General features: G+C 35.9%; 1 protein-coding gene across 3 annotated transcripts; it reads right to left on the minus strand.

The window, feature by feature from the left end:
* Positions 1–19,860: 19,860 nt before the first annotated feature.
* Positions 19,861–23,374, minus strand: LOC113334367 (phospho-N-acetylmuramoyl-pentapeptide-transferase homolog). Of its 3 annotated transcripts, XR_003352729.1 has the most exons (8): positions 23,008–23,374; positions 22,611–22,742; positions 22,187–22,528; positions 21,903–22,012; positions 21,574–21,811; positions 21,081–21,258; positions 20,306–20,429; positions 19,861–20,139 (listed from the first exon to the last, which is right to left on the minus strand). XR_003352729.1 is itself a non-coding variant. In XM_026580640.1 (3 exons), the coding sequence occupies exons 1-3, from the start codon at positions 21,294–21,296 to the stop codon at positions 20,135–20,137; spliced, it is 345 nt and encodes a 114-aa protein (XP_026436425.1). In that variant the 5' UTR covers positions 21,297–21,555; the 3' UTR covers positions 19,861–20,134. The 3 variants fall into 3 exon arrangements, 2 of the variants coding, with proteins under 2 accessions (XP_026436425.1, XP_026436424.1); XM_026580640.1 differs by lacking the exons at positions 21,574–21,811; positions 21,903–22,012; positions 22,187–22,528; positions 22,611–22,742; positions 23,008–23,374 and having other exon boundaries at positions 21,081–21,555; XM_026580639.1 differs by lacking the exons at positions 21,574–21,811; positions 21,903–22,012; positions 22,187–22,528; positions 22,611–22,742; positions 23,008–23,374 and having other exon boundaries at positions 19,861–20,158; positions 21,081–21,555.
* Positions 23,375–24,024: the final 650 nt, after the last annotated feature.

A 24,024-nucleotide genomic window follows, 5' to 3' on the forward strand; every position in this document is an offset into this window, starting at 1 on the left:
AGACACATTTTTGTGTCCGATTTGTCTGGATTCCATATATTGTTAGGGCTCATTTTTGTACTTATCATGGTGTTTTATTTATTTGTAGGTATTTTTGGCTAATAAACATTTTTGGAAAAAATTGTCTCGAAAAGTTGTCGGAAAGCACCCGGAGGACATTTTCTATTCAGACTCTCGCTTTGGATAAGGGGTAACCTAATTACTAAGGGGCATCCCATTTCCAGGAAGTTGTTAATCGCACCCCTACTCTGGATAAGGGGCAACCATCTTTAACATTCAAAAACCAGGATTTTGGCGGGAAAAAAGTGCAGTTAAAGAACAATTTTGGCAATCGTGATTTGGAGGAGTTTGAGGTCGATTAAACCTATGATTTTCATAGGATAGACTCCTTATGGATCCGGGAATCTTATATGGGTGTTTAAATCGATTAGACTTGGCTCGATCGACGGATTTTTCTCACAACAGAAAATATGGAAAGTCACGTGTGTGACCTATTTTAGGGATTTTTAGAGAGATTAAAACGTTGTAAACCTTCCCAAAGATTTGTATCTATCTAAGGAAGAGTTTAGAATAAAAAGGAAAGCTCAGAAACGGGTAGAAATCCTAAAACAAGAAATTGCCGCAACTTGGCCGTGAAGAGAAGGAAAGAGATTTTGGAAGATTTGGGAGAGATTTAATCGGTATTTTTGATATAAATAGATATCTTGGGTCATATAGAAGAGGTGTCGAGAGTTTGGGAACCTAAGGAGAGCCAGAGAAGAAGAAATCAGAGCTTTACCAAACTCTGTTTCTGCTGCTGCTGTTGCTGAAGAAGAAGAACGCGAAGAACATTGACGCTCGGTAAACAGTCGCAGAACAGTGTCGTTGTTTAACAACTGAAGAACATTAAGCTGTTCAGGGCAGTCTTATTCTAGGGTCTTAAAATCAGCGACAAAGCAACAGTTTTTCTGTAACAGTTCCATTGTAACAGCTGTTTTGCAACACCAATACACTCTTGCAAACAGTCTGTGTTATTACTTTTCACTCTTTTAATCATCTTTTGAGCAACAAACACATATTTTGAGATCATGATTAATATGAGGATCTAAACCCCATTGCTGAGGCGATAGAGGAAGCTATTTTTCCAACAAAAAGTGGTATATTCTATTTTATCTTTTTATTTGCAATAATTATATGATTATTTGCCTTGAACTGTTATTGAATATGATTTTTATTTGAGTGATTGTGATCTATTTTGATGGAGTATACTTAGTTTTAATACTTTTGATGCTTCATACTTGTTATTTACAATTATTATTTTTGAAAATCTACTTGTTGCAATATTTTAGAATCAAATTAAACAAGAAAATTGCATAAATATAAGTATTGGTTTAATCACTTTGAACTTGGAAAATAGTGGAATCTTAGCCTCAGTGTTTCTTTTAGTGTTGATATCATCTTTGATTGAGTTTGCATAATTTTTAGTGAGTTTTCAATTTTAATATTAGAATTTAAGTCTAATTAATATCCTTCACAAGTCTGAGAATCGAACCACTTTTACCACTATCTAAAAATCACATCAGCCAGCTATGCCAGCCACATATCCCCGCCAAAGGCATACCATGCCAGCCGCACCACCGTGCCAACGACATGCCAGCCATGCCAGCCACATCTCTGCGCCAAAGGCATACCATGCCAGCCACACTACCGTGCCAACGGCATGCCAGCAAAATCTACGCGCCAAAGTCATACCATGCCAGCCGCACCACCGTGCCAACGGCATGCCAACCACTTCTCCGCGCCAAAGGCATACCATGCTATCTGCACCACCGTGCCAACGACATGCCATCCATTCCAGCCACATCTCCGCTCCAAATGCATACCATGCCAGCAACACCACCGTGCCAACGGCATGCCAGTCATGCCAGCCACATCTTCGCGCCAAAGGCATACCATGCCAGCCGCACCACCGTGGAAACGACATGCCATCCACATTTCCATGCCAATGGCATGCCATGCCAGCCGCAGCACCATGCCAACGGCATGCAAGCCATGCCAGCCACATCTCCGCGCCAAAGGAACACCATGCCAGATGCACCACCGTTCCAACGACATGCCATCCACATCTCCACGCCAAAGGCATACCATGCCATTCGCAACACCGTGCCAACGACATGCCAACCACATCTCTGCGCCAAAGGCATGCCATGCCAGCTGCACCACCGTGCTAACGGCATGCCAGCCATGCTAGACACATCTCCGCGCCAAAGTCATACCATGCTAGCCGCACCACCATTCCAAAGCCTTACCGGCCATGCCTCCATGTCGCTGGCTACCCTTCCTTCTGAGATGCAAATCTCAGCCGTACAAGTTCGCCACCAAACGCATGGAAACTTCTGGCCCAATGCCAAATTCCACGGTTTATGCCAAAACCCTAAATTTGTCGCGCCCAAAGCCATGCCGGCCTTGCCTCCATGTCGCTGGATGCCAAACAAAGGGTTGTAACAATCGACGGCTACCCTTCCTTATGAGACGCAAATCTCAGTCGTACAAGTTCGCCGCCAAACGCATGGCAACTTCTGGCCCAATGCCAAATTTCACGGTTTATGCCAAAACCCTAATTTGACACCGCCTAAAACATGCCAAAGCCATGCCGGCCATGCCTCTATGCCGCTGGCTGCCAAACGAAGGGTTGCAACAATCAACGGCTACCCTTCCTTTTGATATGCAAATCTCAGCCATACATGTTCGTCACCAAACACACGACAACTTATGGCCCTATGCCAAATTCCCCGGTTTATGCCAAAACCCTAATTTGGCCGCGCCCAAAACATGCCAAAGCTATGCCGGCCATGCCTCCATGCCGCTGGATGCCAAACGAAGGGTTGCAACAATCAACGACTACCCTTCCTTCTGAGATGCAAATCTCAGTCGTACAAGTTCACCACCAAACGCATGACAACTTCTGGCCCAATGCCAAATTCCACGGTTTATGCCAATACCCTAATTTGGTCGCGCCTAAAACATGCCAAAGCCATGCCGTCCATGCCTCCATGCCGCTTGCTTCTAAACGAAGGGTTGCAACAATCAATGGCTACCCTTCCTTCTGAGATGCAAATCTCAGCCATACAAGTTCTCCACCAAACACATGGAAACTTCTGGCCCAATGCCAAATTCCACGGTTTATGCCAAAACCCGAATTTGGTCGCGCCCAAAACATGCCAAAGCCATGTTGGCCATGCCTCCATGTCGCTGGCTGCCAAACAAAGGGTTGCAACAATCGACGGTTACCCTTCCTTCTGAGATGCAAATCTCAGCCGTACAAGTTCGCCACCAAACGCATGGCAACTTCTGGCCCAATTCCAATTCTTGGCCACGGTGCCAAAACCCTAATTTGGCCGTGCCAAGAGCATGCACGAGCCATGTCAGCCATGCACCATGTCGCTGGCTGCCCAACGAAAGGTAGAAACGATCAACGGCTACCCTTCCTCCTGAATTGAAGATCTCAGCCGTACAAGCTTGCCACCAAATGACTTGTGGCAATCTCTTGGCTATGGTGCCAATTCTTGGTCACGACACCAAACCCTAATTGTCCACGTCGAGAACATGCGCAAGCCATGCCGCAGCCACTCCGCTAGATGCCAGCGGAAGGTAGACATAATCAATGGCTACCCTTCCTCTTGAAATGAAAATCTCGGCCGCCGAAGGTCGCCACAGAACCGGCAAGCCTCTCAATATTTATTTTCCATACGTAGAAACATGCTACTCATTTTCCACGAAAACAGTCGAGACATCAAAACATGTCACAAACTGGGAGATGCTCATCAGGGTATTGGTCTGGCGGTTTACAGCGTGGGGTGTACACTACGCCCGTTACAGGAAAGTGTCATAAGAGTGAGGCGGTTAGTAAACACAAGAAGTAATGGTGAAACGTTTCCTTCATTATGGAAACATCAATTCCAAGCGTTACCCGTTACCGCTTTCTTCCATTTACTCAAGCGTTTCCACTTCTTACAAGACCAGGGTACGTTTCGTTGCGACTTGTATAAATAGGTCTCACCTATTTCCACCAAAGGACAAGTTTTGGTCAGGAGAATACAACACTCAAAAATTACTTGTTAGCTTCCCAATCTGCTAGCGTTTCACTTTCTGATACAAGTCGTCGAATAACCACTCTTCCAGAATCAACTATTCTGGTCTCAACACTCTCTTCGCTTCCCTCCCTAAGACCAACCCTTCTCCTTCACTTTGTGACCGAAGCAAGTCTGGAAACGGCCATTTCTTGGTTTAGGCCGGATTTGTACAGATTGATCTCTCGAATCAAAGTACTCCCTTGCAGTACATTTTTTAGGGCTTAGACTCGTTTCTCACCCACACACACGAAATTACCGCAATAAGAAGAAACCGTTTTCACCCTCAAACACCGATGCGGATGTTTTCATGCAGATTTCAATACTGACACTTCGGGAGATTCGTGCTACTCTGCTGTGAGTGAACATTAATCTTCATGTCATGCCAATCATTGAAAGTTCAGTCGGGGAACATAGCATAAGAAAATACTAAGCGGGCCATGCACTAGTAAATAATGCGACAGATTAAAATTTACAAAACATCTGGGATGTTGTTTCAAGCACCATTCTGGATAAATTTCATAAATATGTTGAATTGCTCAATATTATATATGTAAGTGAAAAGGGTTTATGCACTCGTCACTTCTAAATGACCTTTGTTCCTTTACAGGACGACAACGTATTAAAATATAGGGTTTTACAATTTCAACCCTGAGCTAAAACCACCATCAACACAAATTATAAGATGTATTTTCATTTTAAAAGTCATATCAATACCAACATTGTGTTGTCTATATTCTCATGAGGCATCTTCCTATATCTTTGGATGCATAGGAAAATCAAGATTTAGCTTTTTCTATTCTCTTTGTAATCGTAATGTGTATGAGTTTCTCGTAATTCTTTACATATTACTAAATAAACACTTTATATATATATGTGTGTGTGTTTTATTTGGTGTTCCACATTTACTATATTTTTCACCGATCGGTTTGACGATATGCATCTTATTTAAAATAAATATCTGATAATTTTTTCGGACAAACCATAATAATTATTTATAAAATAATTATTAAGTAATTATAGAATCACACATTTTGACAAACTAAGCTTGTCGTTATTTTAGGACAAACGAAATCTATTCTAATAATATTTTGACTAGAATGATTCGTCCTTTTACACCAAAAATAGGACGAACTTTAGCCCGTTTTCGACAGATTCAATCTGTCCTAAATTCCGTGTTTTGAACTAGCGAAAGATAGATGTTAAGTTCAATAAGAAACATGAAAGCTAGTGGTCCCGTCAAGGTGTATAAGGTAATCAAAATATTTAAGAATTAGTAAAATGCAAAAAAAATAATGTGGTCTTAGTTAATTTTAATCTATAGGAGCCATTTAAATTATTAAAAGAATACAATTTAATCTTGAAATCACGTACTAAATAAGATAAATATACAGTTGTTGAACTGTTTGACCTTAATGGCATCCCTACATGTGGTTACCTGCGGGACGCTATTCAGAGAATGGTGGTTGGTGCGTGAAATAACCCTGACAATAGATATACGGAGCCTAGTTAGTAAGTTGGCGACACGAATTTTCCTCACCAATTTTATAATTTTATTCACGTAATTTGTAACTCCGAACCCAAGACGCGTATTATGTGACATTCCCGAATTATTCGTGAATCGTTCACGAACTTTACATATCCCGAATGAAATGTTTTCTTAATTCGCCAGAAATTTTTTAGTTTTTACGTTTTCAAAGGCCCCATTTTTAGGACTTTACTGCCTCCCAAGCATACACGACCCAATATTAGACGTTGATGTAATTTTTATGAAACAAAAATGACTGAAGAGATTTGAAGGTAAATGTGAGAAAGATCTCAAACTCACTAATCAAGCATCTAAACCACTATACCACGTCCTCTTGGATGACTAAGTTGTATATATTATTAATATCATCATATTAAGTTTATTTTTCTTTAAATAACTTACACATATGCATAAAAATTAGACTATAACCTTATAAAAACTATTATTATATATAAATACCGAATTTTCAGAGCCGAACTCATATTTATAAATCGAATTGTACACGTACGTATGCCGTTCCGAATTACTGACGAATCACGTCTCGTTGACCGAATTTTGGATCGAATTTGGATTTTACAAAACTGTATAATACTCTTACGTTTGCTAAATCCCGAATTACTAACTAGGATACGGAGTAATTGAAAACTGCAAAAGTTAACATTTAGCTTTGAAGTCCAAGTTTAGCAATAAAACGGAAAACTAAAAGAACAATTTAATTTTGAGAAATGTCTAAAGTGATTGTAAGTAACTAATTACTTAAATTGATATCCGATGAACACGGTTTCTAACTTATTTATTTGTAAGTCGGCAAGAAAATCCATATTAACTAAAATGGAAACTTGAATGACGTTAAGGGCTCAAAGTTGGAAGAAGGAAAAAAGTAAATATAGAACAATCGTATGTATTAATTTTCTGGTCTTTTGATCAAGGTTTGAAAAACAGGTCACGGCTCAGGTCACGGTTACTGAGCGTGACCATTATATATTTTTTGACGGGTGTGAGCACGTTTCAGGCAAAAATCGCGTTATTTAGGAAAAAACGTGTTTTTTATACGTTATTCTAAAATAACGGGCGTTATAACGGTTAAATAGAAAATGAAAAAGAATTATGGTTTGAAATTCCTATCTAACGGTTACAACGTGCGTGAAAACAGTTATAACGGGTCTAATAACGTTGTTATAACGTTTTCTATACATTATTATTTTACTAGGGCTTAACCCGTACCGTAACGGCACGAGCATAAATTTTTGTAGTTATGCATTTTCCGACATATGAGATATTTTTTTATAATATTCATTAATATAAAGTTTAGCCTTCTTATCATTACAAAAGTAAAGAAAAACCCGATAGATATTTTTATTCTTCACTCCACAAATCGTTTCTAGCATTTTCCTCCTTGACATTCTCCCATGCTATACCTCTCCTTTCTCAAGTATCCTCAAGACATCCATGAAATTATATCGGTATTAATGTATACATATTTTGTACCCCCAAATAAAAGCATTATTTGATATGTTTTTTAGTTTACAAAGATATTTTATTGATTCTTTGAAATGGTATTACCTTTCTGCGTCTTCCTTATTTCAGTGAACGATGTCTCAACCCAACCCTGAAATTATGTCGGAATTAATTTTTACATATTTTGTCCCCCAAAAAACATTATTTGATATGTTTTTTAGTTTTCAAAGATACCTTATCGATCATTTGAAATGGTATCCTTTTTGCGTCTTCCTTATTTCAGTGAACGATGTCTCAAGCCAGATATGAAACTATATAAGAATTAATATTTACATATTTTGTCCTAAAAAACATTATTTAATATATTTTTTTAGTTTACAAAGATATTCTATCGATCCTTCGAAACGGTATTACATTTCTGCATCTTCTTTATTTCAATGAACGATGTTAGGATCTTCATGGACCATAGGAACCTACTATGGGCCCGACTACATAGCACCAATATTGTGCCTACTTGACCATCTTGGGATAAGAGGTGTGCGGTTTTAATCTAAAGCGCATCGGTGCTACGTAAGGAGATGCCCAAGCTTATTAAGCTCCACATGTACTCCTCTTTCTTCCATGTTAGACTATCCCTAGCTATACATATGTGGTTTATTGCACCACATACTCTAACAATCTCCACCTTGGCGAGATTAAACCACTTCACCTGTCTAATAAGACTCCACCATATGATTACTATCTTTATATGCTACCCATCAATCATGATTAATGTCACATGCGCCTTGGAATCCTACTCCAGTTGAGTTAATGAGAAGGAAATAACTAACTCCACCTTGACCATTTGCTTGCCCACCTAGAACCCTGCACCACTTGAGATTTAATGTGTGAGACACTAACTCCACCTTGAGCGCTAGTTCCACCTTGAGAATTGTCTTGCCGATCTGGAACCTTGCTCCATCTGAGTTAATGGGTGAGACACTAACTCCACCTTGAGCGCCAGTTCAAATTTGGGCCTTGCCTGCTCCACATTGAGTCTGACTCCGCTTGCTCCCTAAACCGGGTGACATACACAACAACTTTTACGTTCGAACAACATCCTCAACCATTAGGCTCTGATACCGATTTTTAGGATTTTCACGGACCATCCGACACTACTCAGGGACCGACCACATAACCCTGAACCCCACTTGACCACCCTGGGATAAGAGGTGGGGGGTTTTAACTAAAAGGCCTTGGTGCTATGTATGGAGATTCCCAAGCTTATTAAGTTCCACATGTATTCCTCTTTATAGTTAATCTTATTAAGCTTATTAATAAGCTTAACTATAGACTATCCCTATCTATGCATATGTGGTTTATCACGCCACATACTCCAACAACCGAGCGGAACCAAAATATTAAACTATGTAAGATGTAACAAAATTACAACACCTGAACTCATTCTTCCCAAGAATATTTGTGTAGATATTAGTTGTATTTGGATCTTTGTTTCCTTTTCCCCTTTAAGAATAGTCTAAAAAGAGTAAAACTCAGGGTAAGAAGAGTTCGTAATTTAATTGGTTCATCTGTTATTGTGATTACATAGTTATTTTAACGATAACAATGAAAAATTAAGGTCAATCTATTAAAGTTACCGCCTTTACTAAAACCATATATATTATGTATGTAATTCAATTCGATAGGAAGAGTTCACCGAATGGAATATAGGTAATGGGTTGTCCTTTCGTAACATTATGGCATTTTTAACGTAGTTGGATCTATAGTTGGTAAAAAGCATTGTATTTATGCGTTCTCGGGCGAGAGTAATCTAGGGATGGGATACCTCCCATAAAATTGTTGATTGATGACCGCATCTGTGTCAGTTGAAATTTCCACACTGTCGGATTACCGCAGTGATTATATAAGCGGGGACAATATTGGCGGAGGATCAATTCCTTAAAAATGGTATTAGAGTCGACCAAGGGTTACTTATCACGTTTGAAAGAGTATGCTTGATGGATTGTGTCGGGAAAAGGTCTCATGAGTGAGAAAAAAATGCCAGAGTACTCCGACTCAGCAGGTAGGATTCGTCAAATAAAATATAGGTAATGGCTTGTCCTTTCCTAACACCAAGACATTTTCAGCATAATTGGCTTCATAGTTTGCAAAAAATCTCTATAGTTAAGCATGTTAAGTATTGAGTAATCCTGAGATGGGTGACCTCCTGCGAAGCTGCTGCTGGATGACCGCGGCGGTATTCAAAACCCCATACTATCAGATGACTACAGTGGTTAAGTGAGGACATTATTGGTAAAGGGTCAGTCCATTACATTTTACAACCTTAAACTTCCAAATGTGAGGTTATTCATTGCATAAAAATATAAAACCATGATTAGTTAGTAAGTCAAATCGTTAAGTACTTAACCTAATAACAATACTCTAAACTAACAACAAACTCTGTTATCCATTATCATTGAATAAAAATAATGTTAAACCATCTATCAAGAAATACGTGAGACGATGCGAAATTACTCACTGGGCACCAATATTTGCCACCGTCACTATGGTCCGCTTACATAATTGTTAGCCAATCTAACTAAGTTTGGTGTTGCTTTTTTTTCTTCAAGAAAAAGTACTTTGAAAACATATTCATAGAATTATTTTTTCATCCAAGTATTTGGTAAAGATGTCATAAAGTGAGTTTTATGCAAAACACTTCCATAATCTATCAATTTTTAAAGTGGGGGATAAGGAAAGCTTCAAAAGCAAATGCTATAGTTCACCCTAATCTCATATTTTTTTATTTTCAAATTCTATCTAATCTTTTTTATAACTGACAAAAATTATCCTTGAATGCATATATATCACCGATTTCTATTCATATATTTTAGAGCAAGGATCCCTTCACACTTTTATTATCACACTATCTCACACGTTGAGGGTCATTTTTGTGAATAAAAACCAAATCGTAACGGATTTGAAGCTAATATTTTTAGGAAATATTCCTCTCACCGAGTTCTACATGCCTACCAAAAATGAGCACATTCCGAAATATAAAACCTCACAATCTACCGGTCTTAATTTCGACGGCCAGAAATCCGAAGATTTTCAACGACTCATTTTCAAAGTAGTAGATGATGATGTTATATGTCTCGGAATACGCTCATTTTTTTGTAGAACTCGAGAGGAACATATCTTCAAAATATTAGCTTCAGATCCGTTACGGTTTAGTTTTAATTCGCAAAAATGACGCCGAACGTGTGAGATAGTGTGCTAATAAAAGTGTAAGGGGATCCCTCCTCTATATTTTATTCTTTAAAGATAATTATTTTTTATTTACAAACTACATTTTATGTTATACCGTATCACTGAAATACACTTTAATTCATCAACAATCAATATTAAGGAATTATTGATTTTCCAAGAGTGGTTAAGAAAAATAATATTCCCTCCGTTTCTGGAAAAGTGTTACTTTCACTTTTTAAATTTGGCCTATTTTTAGGCTAAAATGAAAAAGTGAAAGTAACACTTTTCCAGAAACGGAGGTAGTACATTTTAGTAATAATACTAATTAGTAAATTTAATCTTACATATATGTACTCTAATAGCAGAAAATTTTACTTATTTTAAGCACAATAAAATAAAATAGATAACAATTATTAGAGATTTTTTTTTCATTTTCTCACTAACTATAGCTGAACCTCATATTTCTCAGACACAATTTGATAACTTTTTTTAAATAATTTTAGCGTTATTTTATAATTTGCAACCACTCAATTATTTTTTTTTAACATAGCTTGGCACAGTAACGTAGATTGCAAAAGCACTTTTATAAAGCTCGCAGCAATACCAAACTAATTCTAAGTATTAACTAATAAAAATATTTATTATCATTATTAGAAGAATAATTTATATATTATCATTTTTAATTTGATATTTAATAACATAAATCATGAAAAATTAATAGAGTATTTATTACGAAGAATTAAGGAAACTTAATGACATGATAAATTTGGTCTGTTAGATGCATTTCTAATCCAAATCACAACCACCACTTATGACAAACGATTACATCCCTAGATTTATCTCTTTTGAGGAAAAATCTGAACCGCCACTTACATAGGCAAAGTTAACCAAACTATGCTTTATATTCTTGATTCTTTTATCTTTAAAATATTAATTGTAATTTTTTAATCTTTAACTTAAAATATAAAGAATTGTAAGAAAATATTTTTATATTTTTTTTTATTAAAAAACGGTAATAACTGACGTGAAAACGGGAAAAATGGTCTAAAAGACTTACGTTAAAATGTTATTTAGATGGAAAAACGTAAAATTCAATTTTAGAAAAGCGATTATAACGTGTGTGAAAACGGAAAAACGGTCCTAAAACTGTCGTTATCTCCTATTTATCGGCATTATATAGACACGGGGTTCATGGACACTCACGACCACGGTATATAGGTGTGACCGTTTTAACGAGCGTGTTGGGGATCATCCATTTCCCCCTGGTTTCTAAAGAGTGTGTTGAAATGCTATCTTTGAAAAAGAATATTTACTACGAAGGATTATTGGTTATTATATTAGAATTCATGGAAGTACTGTTTTACTTTGTTGTTAAATATAATTAATTCAATTACATCAAAAGTAGTATATTATGCATTGACTTAATTATATTTATTTGAATTGAGTTTAGGATTTTCTCATAATATATTTTTAATGGAAAATCCCGAATTGTATGGGTACTGAAAAGACGAGGGTACCCAAGTATACCACAATATTTTAATTTATACACCAATAAGTCCTCTACATAATGTGATCGTCTATGGACTGAGTCGAGACAATACAACAAATTCGACTCACACTTCGTATAACCGGCTAGAGATACGAGATCGAGACAACACAACAACAAGATTACTTGTGTGATTGACTATGGACACAAGATGGAGATGATACAACAACAATGTGTGCACTTGATAATATGTTCGGTAATAACCGAAACTCTATAGGACCAATATCAAGTGTTACAGAATTAACGTACAAATGCGATTTACTTTAATTATAATAAAACAATTATAATGCGAAAAAGTAAAATAAATGACGCAGCAAGATTTTGTTAACGAGGAAACCGCAAATGCAAAATAAACCCGGTACCTAGTCCAGTTTTGAATACTCTCAGAATTAAGCCGCCATACAAAATCTAATGACAACTTCGTATAGTTGAGACCAAGCATACTACCCCTAGCTACTTAGTTTCGTCATTATCCCTGCGCCTTCGGTTTCTAGAATCACGTGCGTGAATAGCAAGTCTTTTGAATCGTATTCCAAACAACAAAGGAAGAATCTGTTTGGTAACCACTCTAATCAATATTGCTAAAGATATTTGAGTCGTTGACAAAGGCTCTTATGTTTAATCTAATAAACTCCTTTGTCTGGTTAGATCAATGCTAATATTGATTACCGAAATAATCAAGTTCTAGATTCGTACTCAATCGATATATATCTAAAAGAGAAACTATAGAGAGTTGTCGATCTCACGCAACTAATCAATCAGATCTATCAAATTTAAACTGATTCTAATTGGATCTCATTTGATCAAGGTTTGTGCACTAAATACACAAGATACGAAAACTAATAAGAATTCTTCTTCGTCTTCAAATATTATATTGCCTTCAAATACCTGCACAACAATACTTGAATCCTCTTGTGATCAATCACGCACAGAAAAAAGTCTGTTAACAGTAGATTATCACAAGATGTCTTTAGATCCAAAGATGGTTCTAAAGATCTCGTCAATACTTTGATCTAGTCTAAGTGAATCTTATATCAGAAGAGAAGATTCTCAAGAATAAACAAATTAGGTGCAATCAAAGTTTCAACATCCGTTAGTCAATCAAATCAATAATAAAAAACTAATAACACTGCAATTATCTAATTTCCCACCAACGGTACTCGTAGAGCTTCTTGATCCCATAGAAGCGTTTAAACGAGTGGTCGTAAGAGATTTCACCTAATTAGGATACCTTCATCTCCGAATAGACGTCTCCACCAGAAACAACAAGAAATGAGGTTTGCCTGGATCTTAGGATAGTTTGCAAGAAATGAAAACTCAAGTATTTATAAACCAAGGTTGTTTGCACAACAAGGAAATTCCAAAACCAAAAAAATATTCTCTAGATATGCATTAAAGTACCTAATTCCGGTTTTCCTATTTCCACTTAAATGCCAAACCTATATTTCCGAAAACTCTCATAGAAAACTTATGTTATTAGTCTAGCGCATTAACTAATAATATTTTCCATAGGATATGCTTTATTTGCTGGTAATTATAACATATATGATGAAAATCATGATTAAATATTTTTCAATTTTTCGGACAAAGGATCACCTTGAGTATCAAGGAATATATTTGAACATTAAATGATGGGAGTTATGTACATGTTCAAATATGTCGACATCTAAAAGTTTTTTAGCAAACCCTAATTCCAGGCTTCACATAAAATTTACAGAGATATGTGAATATTGGAAACTTGGATTTGCTTCTTGGGATCGGTTGTACCAACTTCACAATGTAAGTTGTGATCAGTTATACCATGTTTCCCAAACCATATTGTGACAAGTTACACCTTGCTTCCCAGAGGTAGCTTGTGATCGGTTACACCTTACATCCTGAGTTAGCTTGTGACCGGTTACACCTTGATTCCCAAAGGTATCTTGTGATCGATTACAACTAACTTCCCAATTCATCTTGTGACCGGTTATACCTTGGTTCCCAAAGTAACTAATGACCGGTTACAACTTGCATTCCAATATAGATTGTGATTGGTTATAACTAGATTTACAACGAAGCTCATGACCGCAAAAAACTAGATTATATAGTCTATGACCGGTTATGCCATAAATCTTAACAAGTTAAAATAGGTTCTACCAATCATACCTGTATAATGCACACATAATCAAATAATATATATAATAGAGTATGTCGATGTTGTATTTATGAAGTTCCAAAAGATAACCATTTATACTTCGTTTATATGTTTTCCTTGAAAATTTGATCATACTATTATGACCAAGTCACATCATTAGAGTATTATATAAAATATATATAGCTTTGCATGTTATTTTTTCAATATAACACGAATTGAAAGATACGTCAGGAATGGAAACAAAATCAAGTCAATATTACTAACCTCAAGTGGAAGGATGATGTCGACGTTGTAGTCGTTACTTCTTCACATTCTTCAGGTCTTCGGAGTAATACTTGTACATCTCAACATTCCTAGACTTTCTAGTCTAACCTAAACGAAGTTGACTCTAGTAATTAATCAAGCGACTTTAGATGAGTTTTCATACTAAAATATGAAAACCAAACTTGACATACCAACGCTTGGTGAGTTCAACCGAGCTATGCCCTAACAATCTTCCGCTTTATATGGATCTAAATAATTCTTTATACGCTTGATTCCAAGTTTCAACAACACAATAACCTGCATGTATTCAATAAATAAATTTCGATGTTGACATTTGAATAACAAAAGTTTTTACTCCCTCTAAAGGAAAGCTCGGTAAATATTCAATCCGAACATCTTTGTTATTCCCCTTTTGTAGTCTAAAATAGTACACAGCATTATGATATGTTCCCCCCTTAGTCTATGCTTTACTATTTCGTTAGATATAATGTTTAAGCACAATTATCCTTTCTTAGTGATTAAAAATCACTTGTTTACTCCATATATTTCTCCCCTTTTTGTCACAAAAATGACAAAGGTTCGAGCAAATAAATGTCAAACCGAAATGATCTTACAAATCTATAAGACTTGTACAACCTATAAGAGTTAAGCATGAAGGTTTCATATACCATTTTAGATAACCACTATTAAAACCGAAACTACAAAAGTAATTTAGTTTCAGTATGTTATCAAGGAAATAATTTCCCAAAGCAATTTTCCATATAGTCCAACAAATTGACTAAGATACTTAATTCCATTGTTGAACCGATTGCGTATGTACAATCGCTTGTTTCGATAAGACCAAAGAAAAAATCAGAATTCACTTTATTTCTCTCATCAGTCTATAATTACTCCAAAAATAACTTTGACCTTTCCCTTTAGACAAGAAAAACACTAGGTTAGTTAACTAGTTTTTCTTGTCAAGGAATTCGATCAGACTTGAATAACCGAATCCTCCAATCGATAAGTCTAACTAAGATCAGAATTAACTTAGTTTCTCTTATTCGAAATCATATGGACTAAAAAAATGATCACGTATCTTTTGTTAAGCTAAAAACAATAGATACAAACCAAAACAAATTGACTTGCAATTATTTTTCTCAACCGGAAGCAATTGAAACACATATATATAGCATTGTAAGAACCTCAATTGCACCGAGTTTCGTTAAGCAAAAACACTTGATACCCAACAATAAAGAATATACCAAATCATAAGTCAATAGATTGACACATCTTTTCTTAATCAATCCACACACAACAAAATGAAACATATCAATTGTACCGATTTTTTTTAAGCAAAAGCAAAATATATGCAACATTCAGGCTTTTCTTAAACCGGAAAAACGATTAACTAATAAATAAAATCGTTACCTCAATTTCCGCAGCCACTACTCCCCAAAAAGATATATCATTAAGCGGAAGTTTAAATAAGAACTCCCCCCAGTGTGTTATCATCCTCTTGCAAGAAAAAAAGGACAACAACGAAAATAACCTTTACCAAAGAAAAGTTGAATCGGTTTTAACTAATGTGTTCCAACAACAAAAGTCGAACCCCGAAAAACATATGTTATGCTAAACACAACTTATGTAAACATAAATTGATTATCAACATATTGTGACTTTTTACATATGAGTTTCAATCGGAACACCTTATGATCCTTTGATAAAGCCTACCAACATGGGGTAGAACTTAATCCACTAAATCAAAAAGCCACACAAATCATAAGGGCATTCACCATATGAGATCGAATTAAGGTTAACCGAAATCAGACATCTCATAAATCCAAAAATCACATATCAAAAGTATAGACATTCATACACAGGTTATGTAATCGGAAACTATCACATGAAACAAAAATTATAAAATAATAATTTTTTTCATTCATAATAGACATTGATAGTTTTATTCAAAATAGGCCTTATACAAAATATCGAGATAAATCAATACATTGATGCCTATTTTCTTTAAATAAGGATTTAACCTTATTTTTATTGTCTTTTACTTGTTTCCATACAAGAGTCTTTTTCAATGCCTCTTGCAACAATTCCGTTCAGGAGGAAATCTCGTCGAGCAAAGACTGAAACTTCATCAAAACATCTTTATAATGATTGAGTATGTTCATAAATAAGATGCTTAATATCATTTGATGAGTTCTCATAGGTTGTACTCAATAGCTTTTTATAAGAAATTATACATTTCCATTCAGAATCAACTCTTTCGTTCAGTAAAACTCTTCTTCCGTTTTGGTCTAATATACCATCAAGCAGACTGGATGCATGCACCCTTGAAGAAGATGAGAGTCGAATTGGATGATGACATGTTTCGTTGCATAGAGTTAGCATGTCGGTCTCTAAGGAGTCAAGATATTTCTCAATATTGTAAAGACAATGATCACTGACAAATTCACCGCAGATTATTCCATTCACCTCATAGAGAATGTGATAACACTTTCCCTTAAACATGCGAGCCAGTTTTTCGATAAGAACCATAGTTGCCAGTCTTCTTATTAGGTCTTCATTCGGTACCATCTTTGAAACCATGCTTGTGAAAACGTCAAGATGAATATTTTGAGAAATCAAAATATTTATCTTATTCGTAAATATTTCAAAAACTTTCAGAATAAACCAAGTTATTATATTTATTTCCGATATTGGAAATTCATCCATTTTTAAGGAAACATATTTTCGGAAACAAGAGGTTCTGTTTAAGGAGATACCTATCCACACATGGGCTTTTAGAAACCGATTCGGTCCATATATGTAACTTCTTTGAAATTCTGTAAATTTGAGATTATGGGTTTGTGTTAATTCGTTTGATGCACGTTTGTTTGATCTTAAACTGTTCAATTAGGATTTTGAATTTTAATTTTGGGATTTCCTTTTTAGGTTCTTGACAATTTTGGTGTTTTATCATATTTAATTATTTATTGAAGTTTTCTTGAACTCTCAAATCGATAATTATTCATTTTTCAATTGATTTAATTAAGAACTAGGGTTCCTAATTTAAATTAGGTTTCTTTATGAGGTTATAGGGTTTTGATTTGGCAATGGAAATCAAGAGCATAAACCATGTGATCTTCACTAAAACTGATGACGTTGAAGGTACATGGGTTCTCACACGTGAAAAATAACATCTCTTAAACAATGGGTGATCCTAAGGCACACGTATCTAACAGAAAGTACAATGATTAGGTTAGTAAATTAATTGAAATCTGATATAATGTTGGTCATTTCGAATGCTAACTAGATTCTGTAATTGTTAACACTGTCAATTACGGGCCTGGAACCGAACTCTAATATTCAACTTTCTAGGACCCAAATGCAACACCTGTCATGAAGTTAAGACCCAAAATCAAAATATCCTTTTTTGATATTTTTTTCAAATAAATAAGGAATTTCTGATATATGAAAGAAATTTCATATAATTATGGGCCACTTTGAACCTTGATTTTCGAGAGGGATGATCAACTCTGCAAGTATCTATCGAAACTTGAACCTTTGTATAGGTATGAAATTTGAGAAAGCACAATAATGAAAATGCGCAATTGATGTACCATTTTTTGGGTAAGTCTCACCACCATATTGGAAAATGGATTGATTATCCATAAAAAAAAACACGATATAATATATGTGAACTAGGATTTGGAAGATCATTTATTGGGTCACGTGTCATCAGGTGTAAAAAATTCGGAGAGAATTGACAGACCCGTCCAAAATGGCGAGTTATATTAAATTAATTTGTATATGTGATATTTATTGAAAAAGCGGGGGTCTAACAACCACACCCGATATTTCGCTTAGCAATCTGTATGGACAAACTCCAATATAATTTTAAGAGAATCAACTAGACAGTCAGACATAATCTTAATGAAAGTATATCAAAGAGTTATATCTCACTTTCTCAATTCAGTACTTACTCAAGCAAATAGAAATTTGCGGGTCTAATTGAATACAAGATAAATCACTTGAACGGTACCAAAGACCAATGTTCAAGGATCAATCAATTTCAATCAACAACTAAGGGTTGGATTTCCCAATTGATCGATTCAACGCATAACCTGTGATATTTCAATTATATAACCAAATATGATGCGGAAAAGAAATAACACAGACACCGGAATTTTTGTTAACGAGGAAACCGCAAATGCAGAAAAACCCCGGGACCTAGTCCATATTGACAACACATTGTATTAAGCCGCTACAGACACTAGCCTAGTACAAACTAACTTCGGTCTGGATTGTAGTTGAACCCCAATCAATCTCACACTGATCCAAGGTACAGTTGCGCTCCTTACGTCTCTGATCCCAGCAGGATACTATGCACTTGATTCTCTTAACTGATTTCACCCACAACTAAGAGTTGCTACGACCCAAAGTCGAAGACTTTAATAAACAAATCTGTATCACACAGAAAATACGGTAATAGATAAATCTGTCTTCCACAGAAATACCTACAAGTTTTTGTTCCGTCTTTTGATAAATCAAAGTGAATAGGAACCAATTGATAACCCAGACTTATATTCCCGAAGAACAGCCTAGAATTATCAATCACCCCACAATAATCTTAATCGACTAGCGAAAGAAGATATTACGGAATCACAAGCGATGAGACGAAGATGTTTGTGACTTCTTTTATATCTTGCCTATCGGATAAATCAATCTCAATCCATTCTTACGATTGTACTTAATACGATAGAAATAGCAAGATCAGATCACGCAACTACAGAGAAAATAGTTGGGTTTGGCTTCACAATCCCAATGAAGTCTTCAAGTCGTTAACCTACAAGGTCTCGATAGAAACCTAAGGTTAAAGGAGAATCAAATCTAGATAATACAACTAGTATCACACAGAAGGTGTGGGGATTAGATTTCCCAGTTGCTAGAGTTCTCATTTATATAGTCTTTCAAATCAGGGTTTGCAATCTAAGTTACCTTGGTAACAAAGCATTCAATATTCACCGTTAGATGAAAACCTGATACTACACCAAATTCTGGGATCCGTAACAGAATTCAGCCGTAACTAAAACAGGTTGTAACGGCTTTGTTGCAAAAGTGGGTGTTACATTTTTTTGTAACGGCAACGGGGCCATTACGAATTTTGGTTGTAACGGTCTTCGTAACAGGTGTAAGCCGTTACTATTTTCCCACGCGGTAACAGCTTAAAGCCGGTACGATTATTTTTGTAACAACGTTGTAGAACGTCTTTAAGCCGCTACTCCGTGGCAGATTGTAACAGCTTAGAGCCGTTACTACGTGGCGGATTGTAACAGCTTAAAGCCATTCGAACTTTTTTGTAACTGCAAAAAAATTACTGCTAGTCAACATTGACCTGATCAAAATCAGTCAATACTGACCAATTTGACCTGGTCAATATTAACATGTGGTTCATTTTCAGCCGGAATCCCAAACATCCTCGATACACCTTTCAATCCATTCATCATTCACATTCAATAATAATATCTTCAATCAACTCATATTAGGTTCATATTAAAAAAGAACTGAAATTTTTCTAAGTACCAAATTTTTTTGTTTAGAATCAAATTTCTAAGGGGAATACATAGAAACTCACTAAGTTCCAAAATGCAGTTCACAGAAACTTAAAAAACTTCCTAGGTTCCTAACCTATTTCTAAGTTTTCTCATGTAACAGACTAACATGCACAGAAACATGACTCACATAGCAGGCTTCTCATGCCGCAGACTGCTGCATTTGAAGCAGAATCAGTGAAGAGAATGGAATCCAAAGAGACAGCAGCTACGCATCTTCAATCCATGGACTCTTCTCTTGCAGGAGCTCTTTCTTCCAAGAAAGAAGCAGCTACGCAGTACCTAATCTGCAGACACAAAACACAACTAACAACGATTTTAGCAGAGACGTTGTTAAACAAGAAAATTCGGCAAATGCAACAGAATAAACCAAATTCAGTTGGTTAGAGATAGCATATAACAGTCACATACATGACAATACGAAAGAGATAACAGAAACACCACATTTCTTACTTTTTAAGCTGTATATAAACATTGGCAGCAACACGATATAGATCAAATGCGATTTGCTCCTTTTCATGTTCTTCAAGGATGGGGAAAGCATCATCATACATCCGAAGAGCTTCATCAGGGGAGTCTTCATGACATAAAACATAACATATGTTAGGTCTCTAAGCAAAGAAGAAAAGCGTCGCAGGAGAAACGAATTAAAAAGCAAAGACTGTTGAGATTATAGAGTTCAATAGGTTGAGATTGACCACTATGTCTGAAATCATCATATAAAGCACATATTTTCTATCAATACCTAGACTTCAACCAGGAAACCAAAAAAAAAAAAAAAGCTACATGCTTCGATGAATGAGTATGTTCATCATAGACTTTCTTGCGGTTTCTAATACCTATTGTTCAGAATTACAGCAAATATGAACAAGTTCACTGAACGGTAACAAAAAACCCTAGCTGGTTATGATGTCCTTGATTTTAGTGTACCGTATAGGCTTCTCATATGTCGTAAATAATTTAAATTTTAAAATCTTAGTTTCAAGTACTAGTTTTTGCACTGGTCAAGGACAGATGCAACAATAGGTGGACAGCTACAAAAAATAATTAAAAATTCTAAAGTAGCCATTAACTTGCATCAATTCTACATCAAAAGCCTAACATGGACAGATGCATAAAGAGCTACTTAACAGCAACAATGCATAGTGTATGTATTGATCAGGTCAGAAGAATTTAGTAAAACGATGTATACAGGGACAAAATGGAAGGTAAAAAACGATATTTTTACCTGGAAATGCACAATGGTTGATTTGACAAGTCTTATATTCAGGGACGAAGCTTCAATGACGAAGACTCCAGGTGAAATGAACAAGGGAAAGGACATTTTTGTACAAGCTTCCATTGCAGCTAATGCCCCACCTAGGGCCAGGGACCCTGTATCACCCATAAATATGGATTCCCTATACCTGTTGTGCACAAGGAAACCAATACAAGAGCCAGCCATTGATGCTCCAAAAATAGCAAGACATGTTTCAGGGTGTGAACCAATTATCAGTGCTAAAGAAGCATTGAATTAGATTTTCTAAATCTCAGAGAATCCATGATAGCAATTACACTAACTAATACAAACTTCTGCAAGGAAGAGAATATGAACCAGGAGATATTGGAAGGACCACCGTATACAATTGAGTTGTTGCGAATTAGATTCATCAAAAACAGTTAAATACCACTTAAAAAGCAAGATTTTTAAACCGAAAGAAAAAAGAAGCACAAAAACCTACCACCACAAGTGAAGATAGTGACCGCCCTCGAATTCACACACTGCTCAATGTAGCGCATTCGATCTTTAGTTGTACCAAATGATTTCTCTCTAACTAACCCATCCTAAATTCGTTAAAGTCAAATAAAAATCTAAGCAGTAAAAACTAAGTATTGTTTCATTGAACAAACTAGAGTAGTACTAAAATGAGTACCTTTCCCAATTTTTCATTTCATGGAACCTTGGCATAATCCTTCCACCTACAGAGACAAAGACAACATGCCATATATCAGTAAGTGAGAAGGATACAATCACTTACAAATCTTTAATAAGAGATGAGTTCATAATAACCTGTAGCTATTGCAATGAGCTCTAGTTCTACTCCACCAACCCATCTAACAACAGGCAAGTTCTGATTCATCAAAACCCCATTGGAAGATAACTAGTATTGCACCAATATCCTGAAAGTCATTTAACACAGACGTTGGAATAAATAAAATTGTACATTGCAGTAGTTCAAAACTGTACCTTGCTTAGTCTTCGGTTTTGGAGGCTCCATTTACGGTGACATACACATCTTGGTCACTCCAGCATTATAATGACTAAGAGCAGAAAGCACCGAAAAATATACTTACACATATGTGACATCAAAGGTACCACCTCCTAGATCGAAGATAAAAGCATTCCTTTCTCCAACACTGGTGGCCTTTTTGTCAAGACCATAGGCAGTGGCAGCAACAATACGCTAATTGATGATACGCATAACATTAAGACCAGCAATGACTCCAGCATCCTTTGTAGCTTGACGCTGAGAATCATTGAAGTAGGCAGGGACTGTAACAACATCGTTCTTAACTGTAGAACCAAGGTACCCCTCAGAAATCTCACGCATCTTAATCAAGACCATGGATGAAAAGGGGACTAAAGCTGCTTTTCCTTATGCTCATGTTCATCTTCTTCTTGTAAAATCAAACAACCTAAGTTAGAACAAATGTAATAATTTTAGATGACTTCAAAAAAATAATGAAATATTACTCTTAAAGGTTTCAAAAAACAAACCTCTCCACTAATCTCATCTTCTTAATCTTTCACTTTTCTGATTTTAATTCGTCAGATTCATCTTCATAGACTCTGCTACAGAATCTACTCAACCCCCTACAGAACCACCTCCCCCTGAAGCTGCTACAGCTCCTACAATCAACAGAAAAACCAAATTTTCACTTTACAACTAAAACCCAGGAAAATAAAACAGACATAAACTAAAATTAAACTAACCGCACCTAATTCTGTTGGTTTAATTCCAATATATTTGATGTTTTAAACCAAATCCCTAATTCTCAAAACCCTGAAATCAGTTTTACAAAAACCCTAAATTTCAATATTGCGATTAAACCAAAATTTGAAAACATAGATGTGAAATAAATTGAAAAATGATGTTTGGGTTTGAAGAACTTACCCATTTTGACGATCCATGATTTTTATTGAAGCCTTTTTGTCTCGATTTGTATGGTGTAAAAAACCTAATTGGGTCAATGAGTTATCTTCCTCTTCCTTCAATGATACCAAATCATCTTCAAATCAGCATACATGGCAAATAGAAAAAATTAAAACCCTACAGATGATGAAAGACTTGTATAGATCTATGAAATCAAAATCCTAAACCAAATTAACAGACGATGAAAACCCTAAAATATAAAACTGATGATAAAAGAGAGAGAAAGAAATGAAAAACACGAAGAAAAGTCGATGATTGAAGATGATAGAGAGCTTTCTGTGATGTTTCTTGGCTGTCGATTATTGAAGATGAAGTTTCACTAGGGTTTAGAGGCAGGAGCAGAAAAGGTGAAAAGAGAAATGGGAAGTGAAAAATCGATCTGTCGGTTCTCACTAAGGCATGGGATGAAAAGAATCACCCATGTGAATGGCATACACATAGGTGGAAATATACTCTAGTGTTACTCATCTTGGGTGGAAACACAGTAGAACGCGTGTGAATGACACACGCACAAATTACAAGTGTTACGACCCAGGTATGACCAAGCGTGTGGCCGGCACGCCTATGAAAAATTTCGTAACGGCTGGCCTCCGTTATAAAATTTTGAAAAATTTAGTAACGGCCACACCCTGTTACGAATTTTCGTATCAGCCATTTGTAACGGGAATTTTGTAACAGCCATAAACAAGCAAGGGTTGTATTTCCCAATTGATCGATTCAACGCACAACCTGTGATATTTCAATTATATAACCAAATATGATGCGGAAAAGAAATAACACAGACACCAGAAGTTTTGTTAACGAGGAAACCGCAAATGCAGAAAAACCGCGGGACCTAGTCCATATTAAAAACACACTGTATTAAGCCGCTACAGACACTAGCCTACTACAAACTAACTTCGATATGGATTGTAGTTGAACCCTAATCAATCTCACACTGATCCAAGGTACAGTTGAGCTCTTTACGTTTATGATCCC

This window comes from Papaver somniferum, unplaced genomic scaffold (assembly GCF_003573695.1).
Source record: "Papaver somniferum cultivar HN1 unplaced genomic scaffold, ASM357369v1 unplaced-scaffold_137, whole genome shotgun sequence".
In the NCBI taxonomy this organism is placed as follows: Eukaryota; Viridiplantae; Streptophyta; class Magnoliopsida; order Ranunculales; family Papaveraceae; genus Papaver; species Papaver somniferum.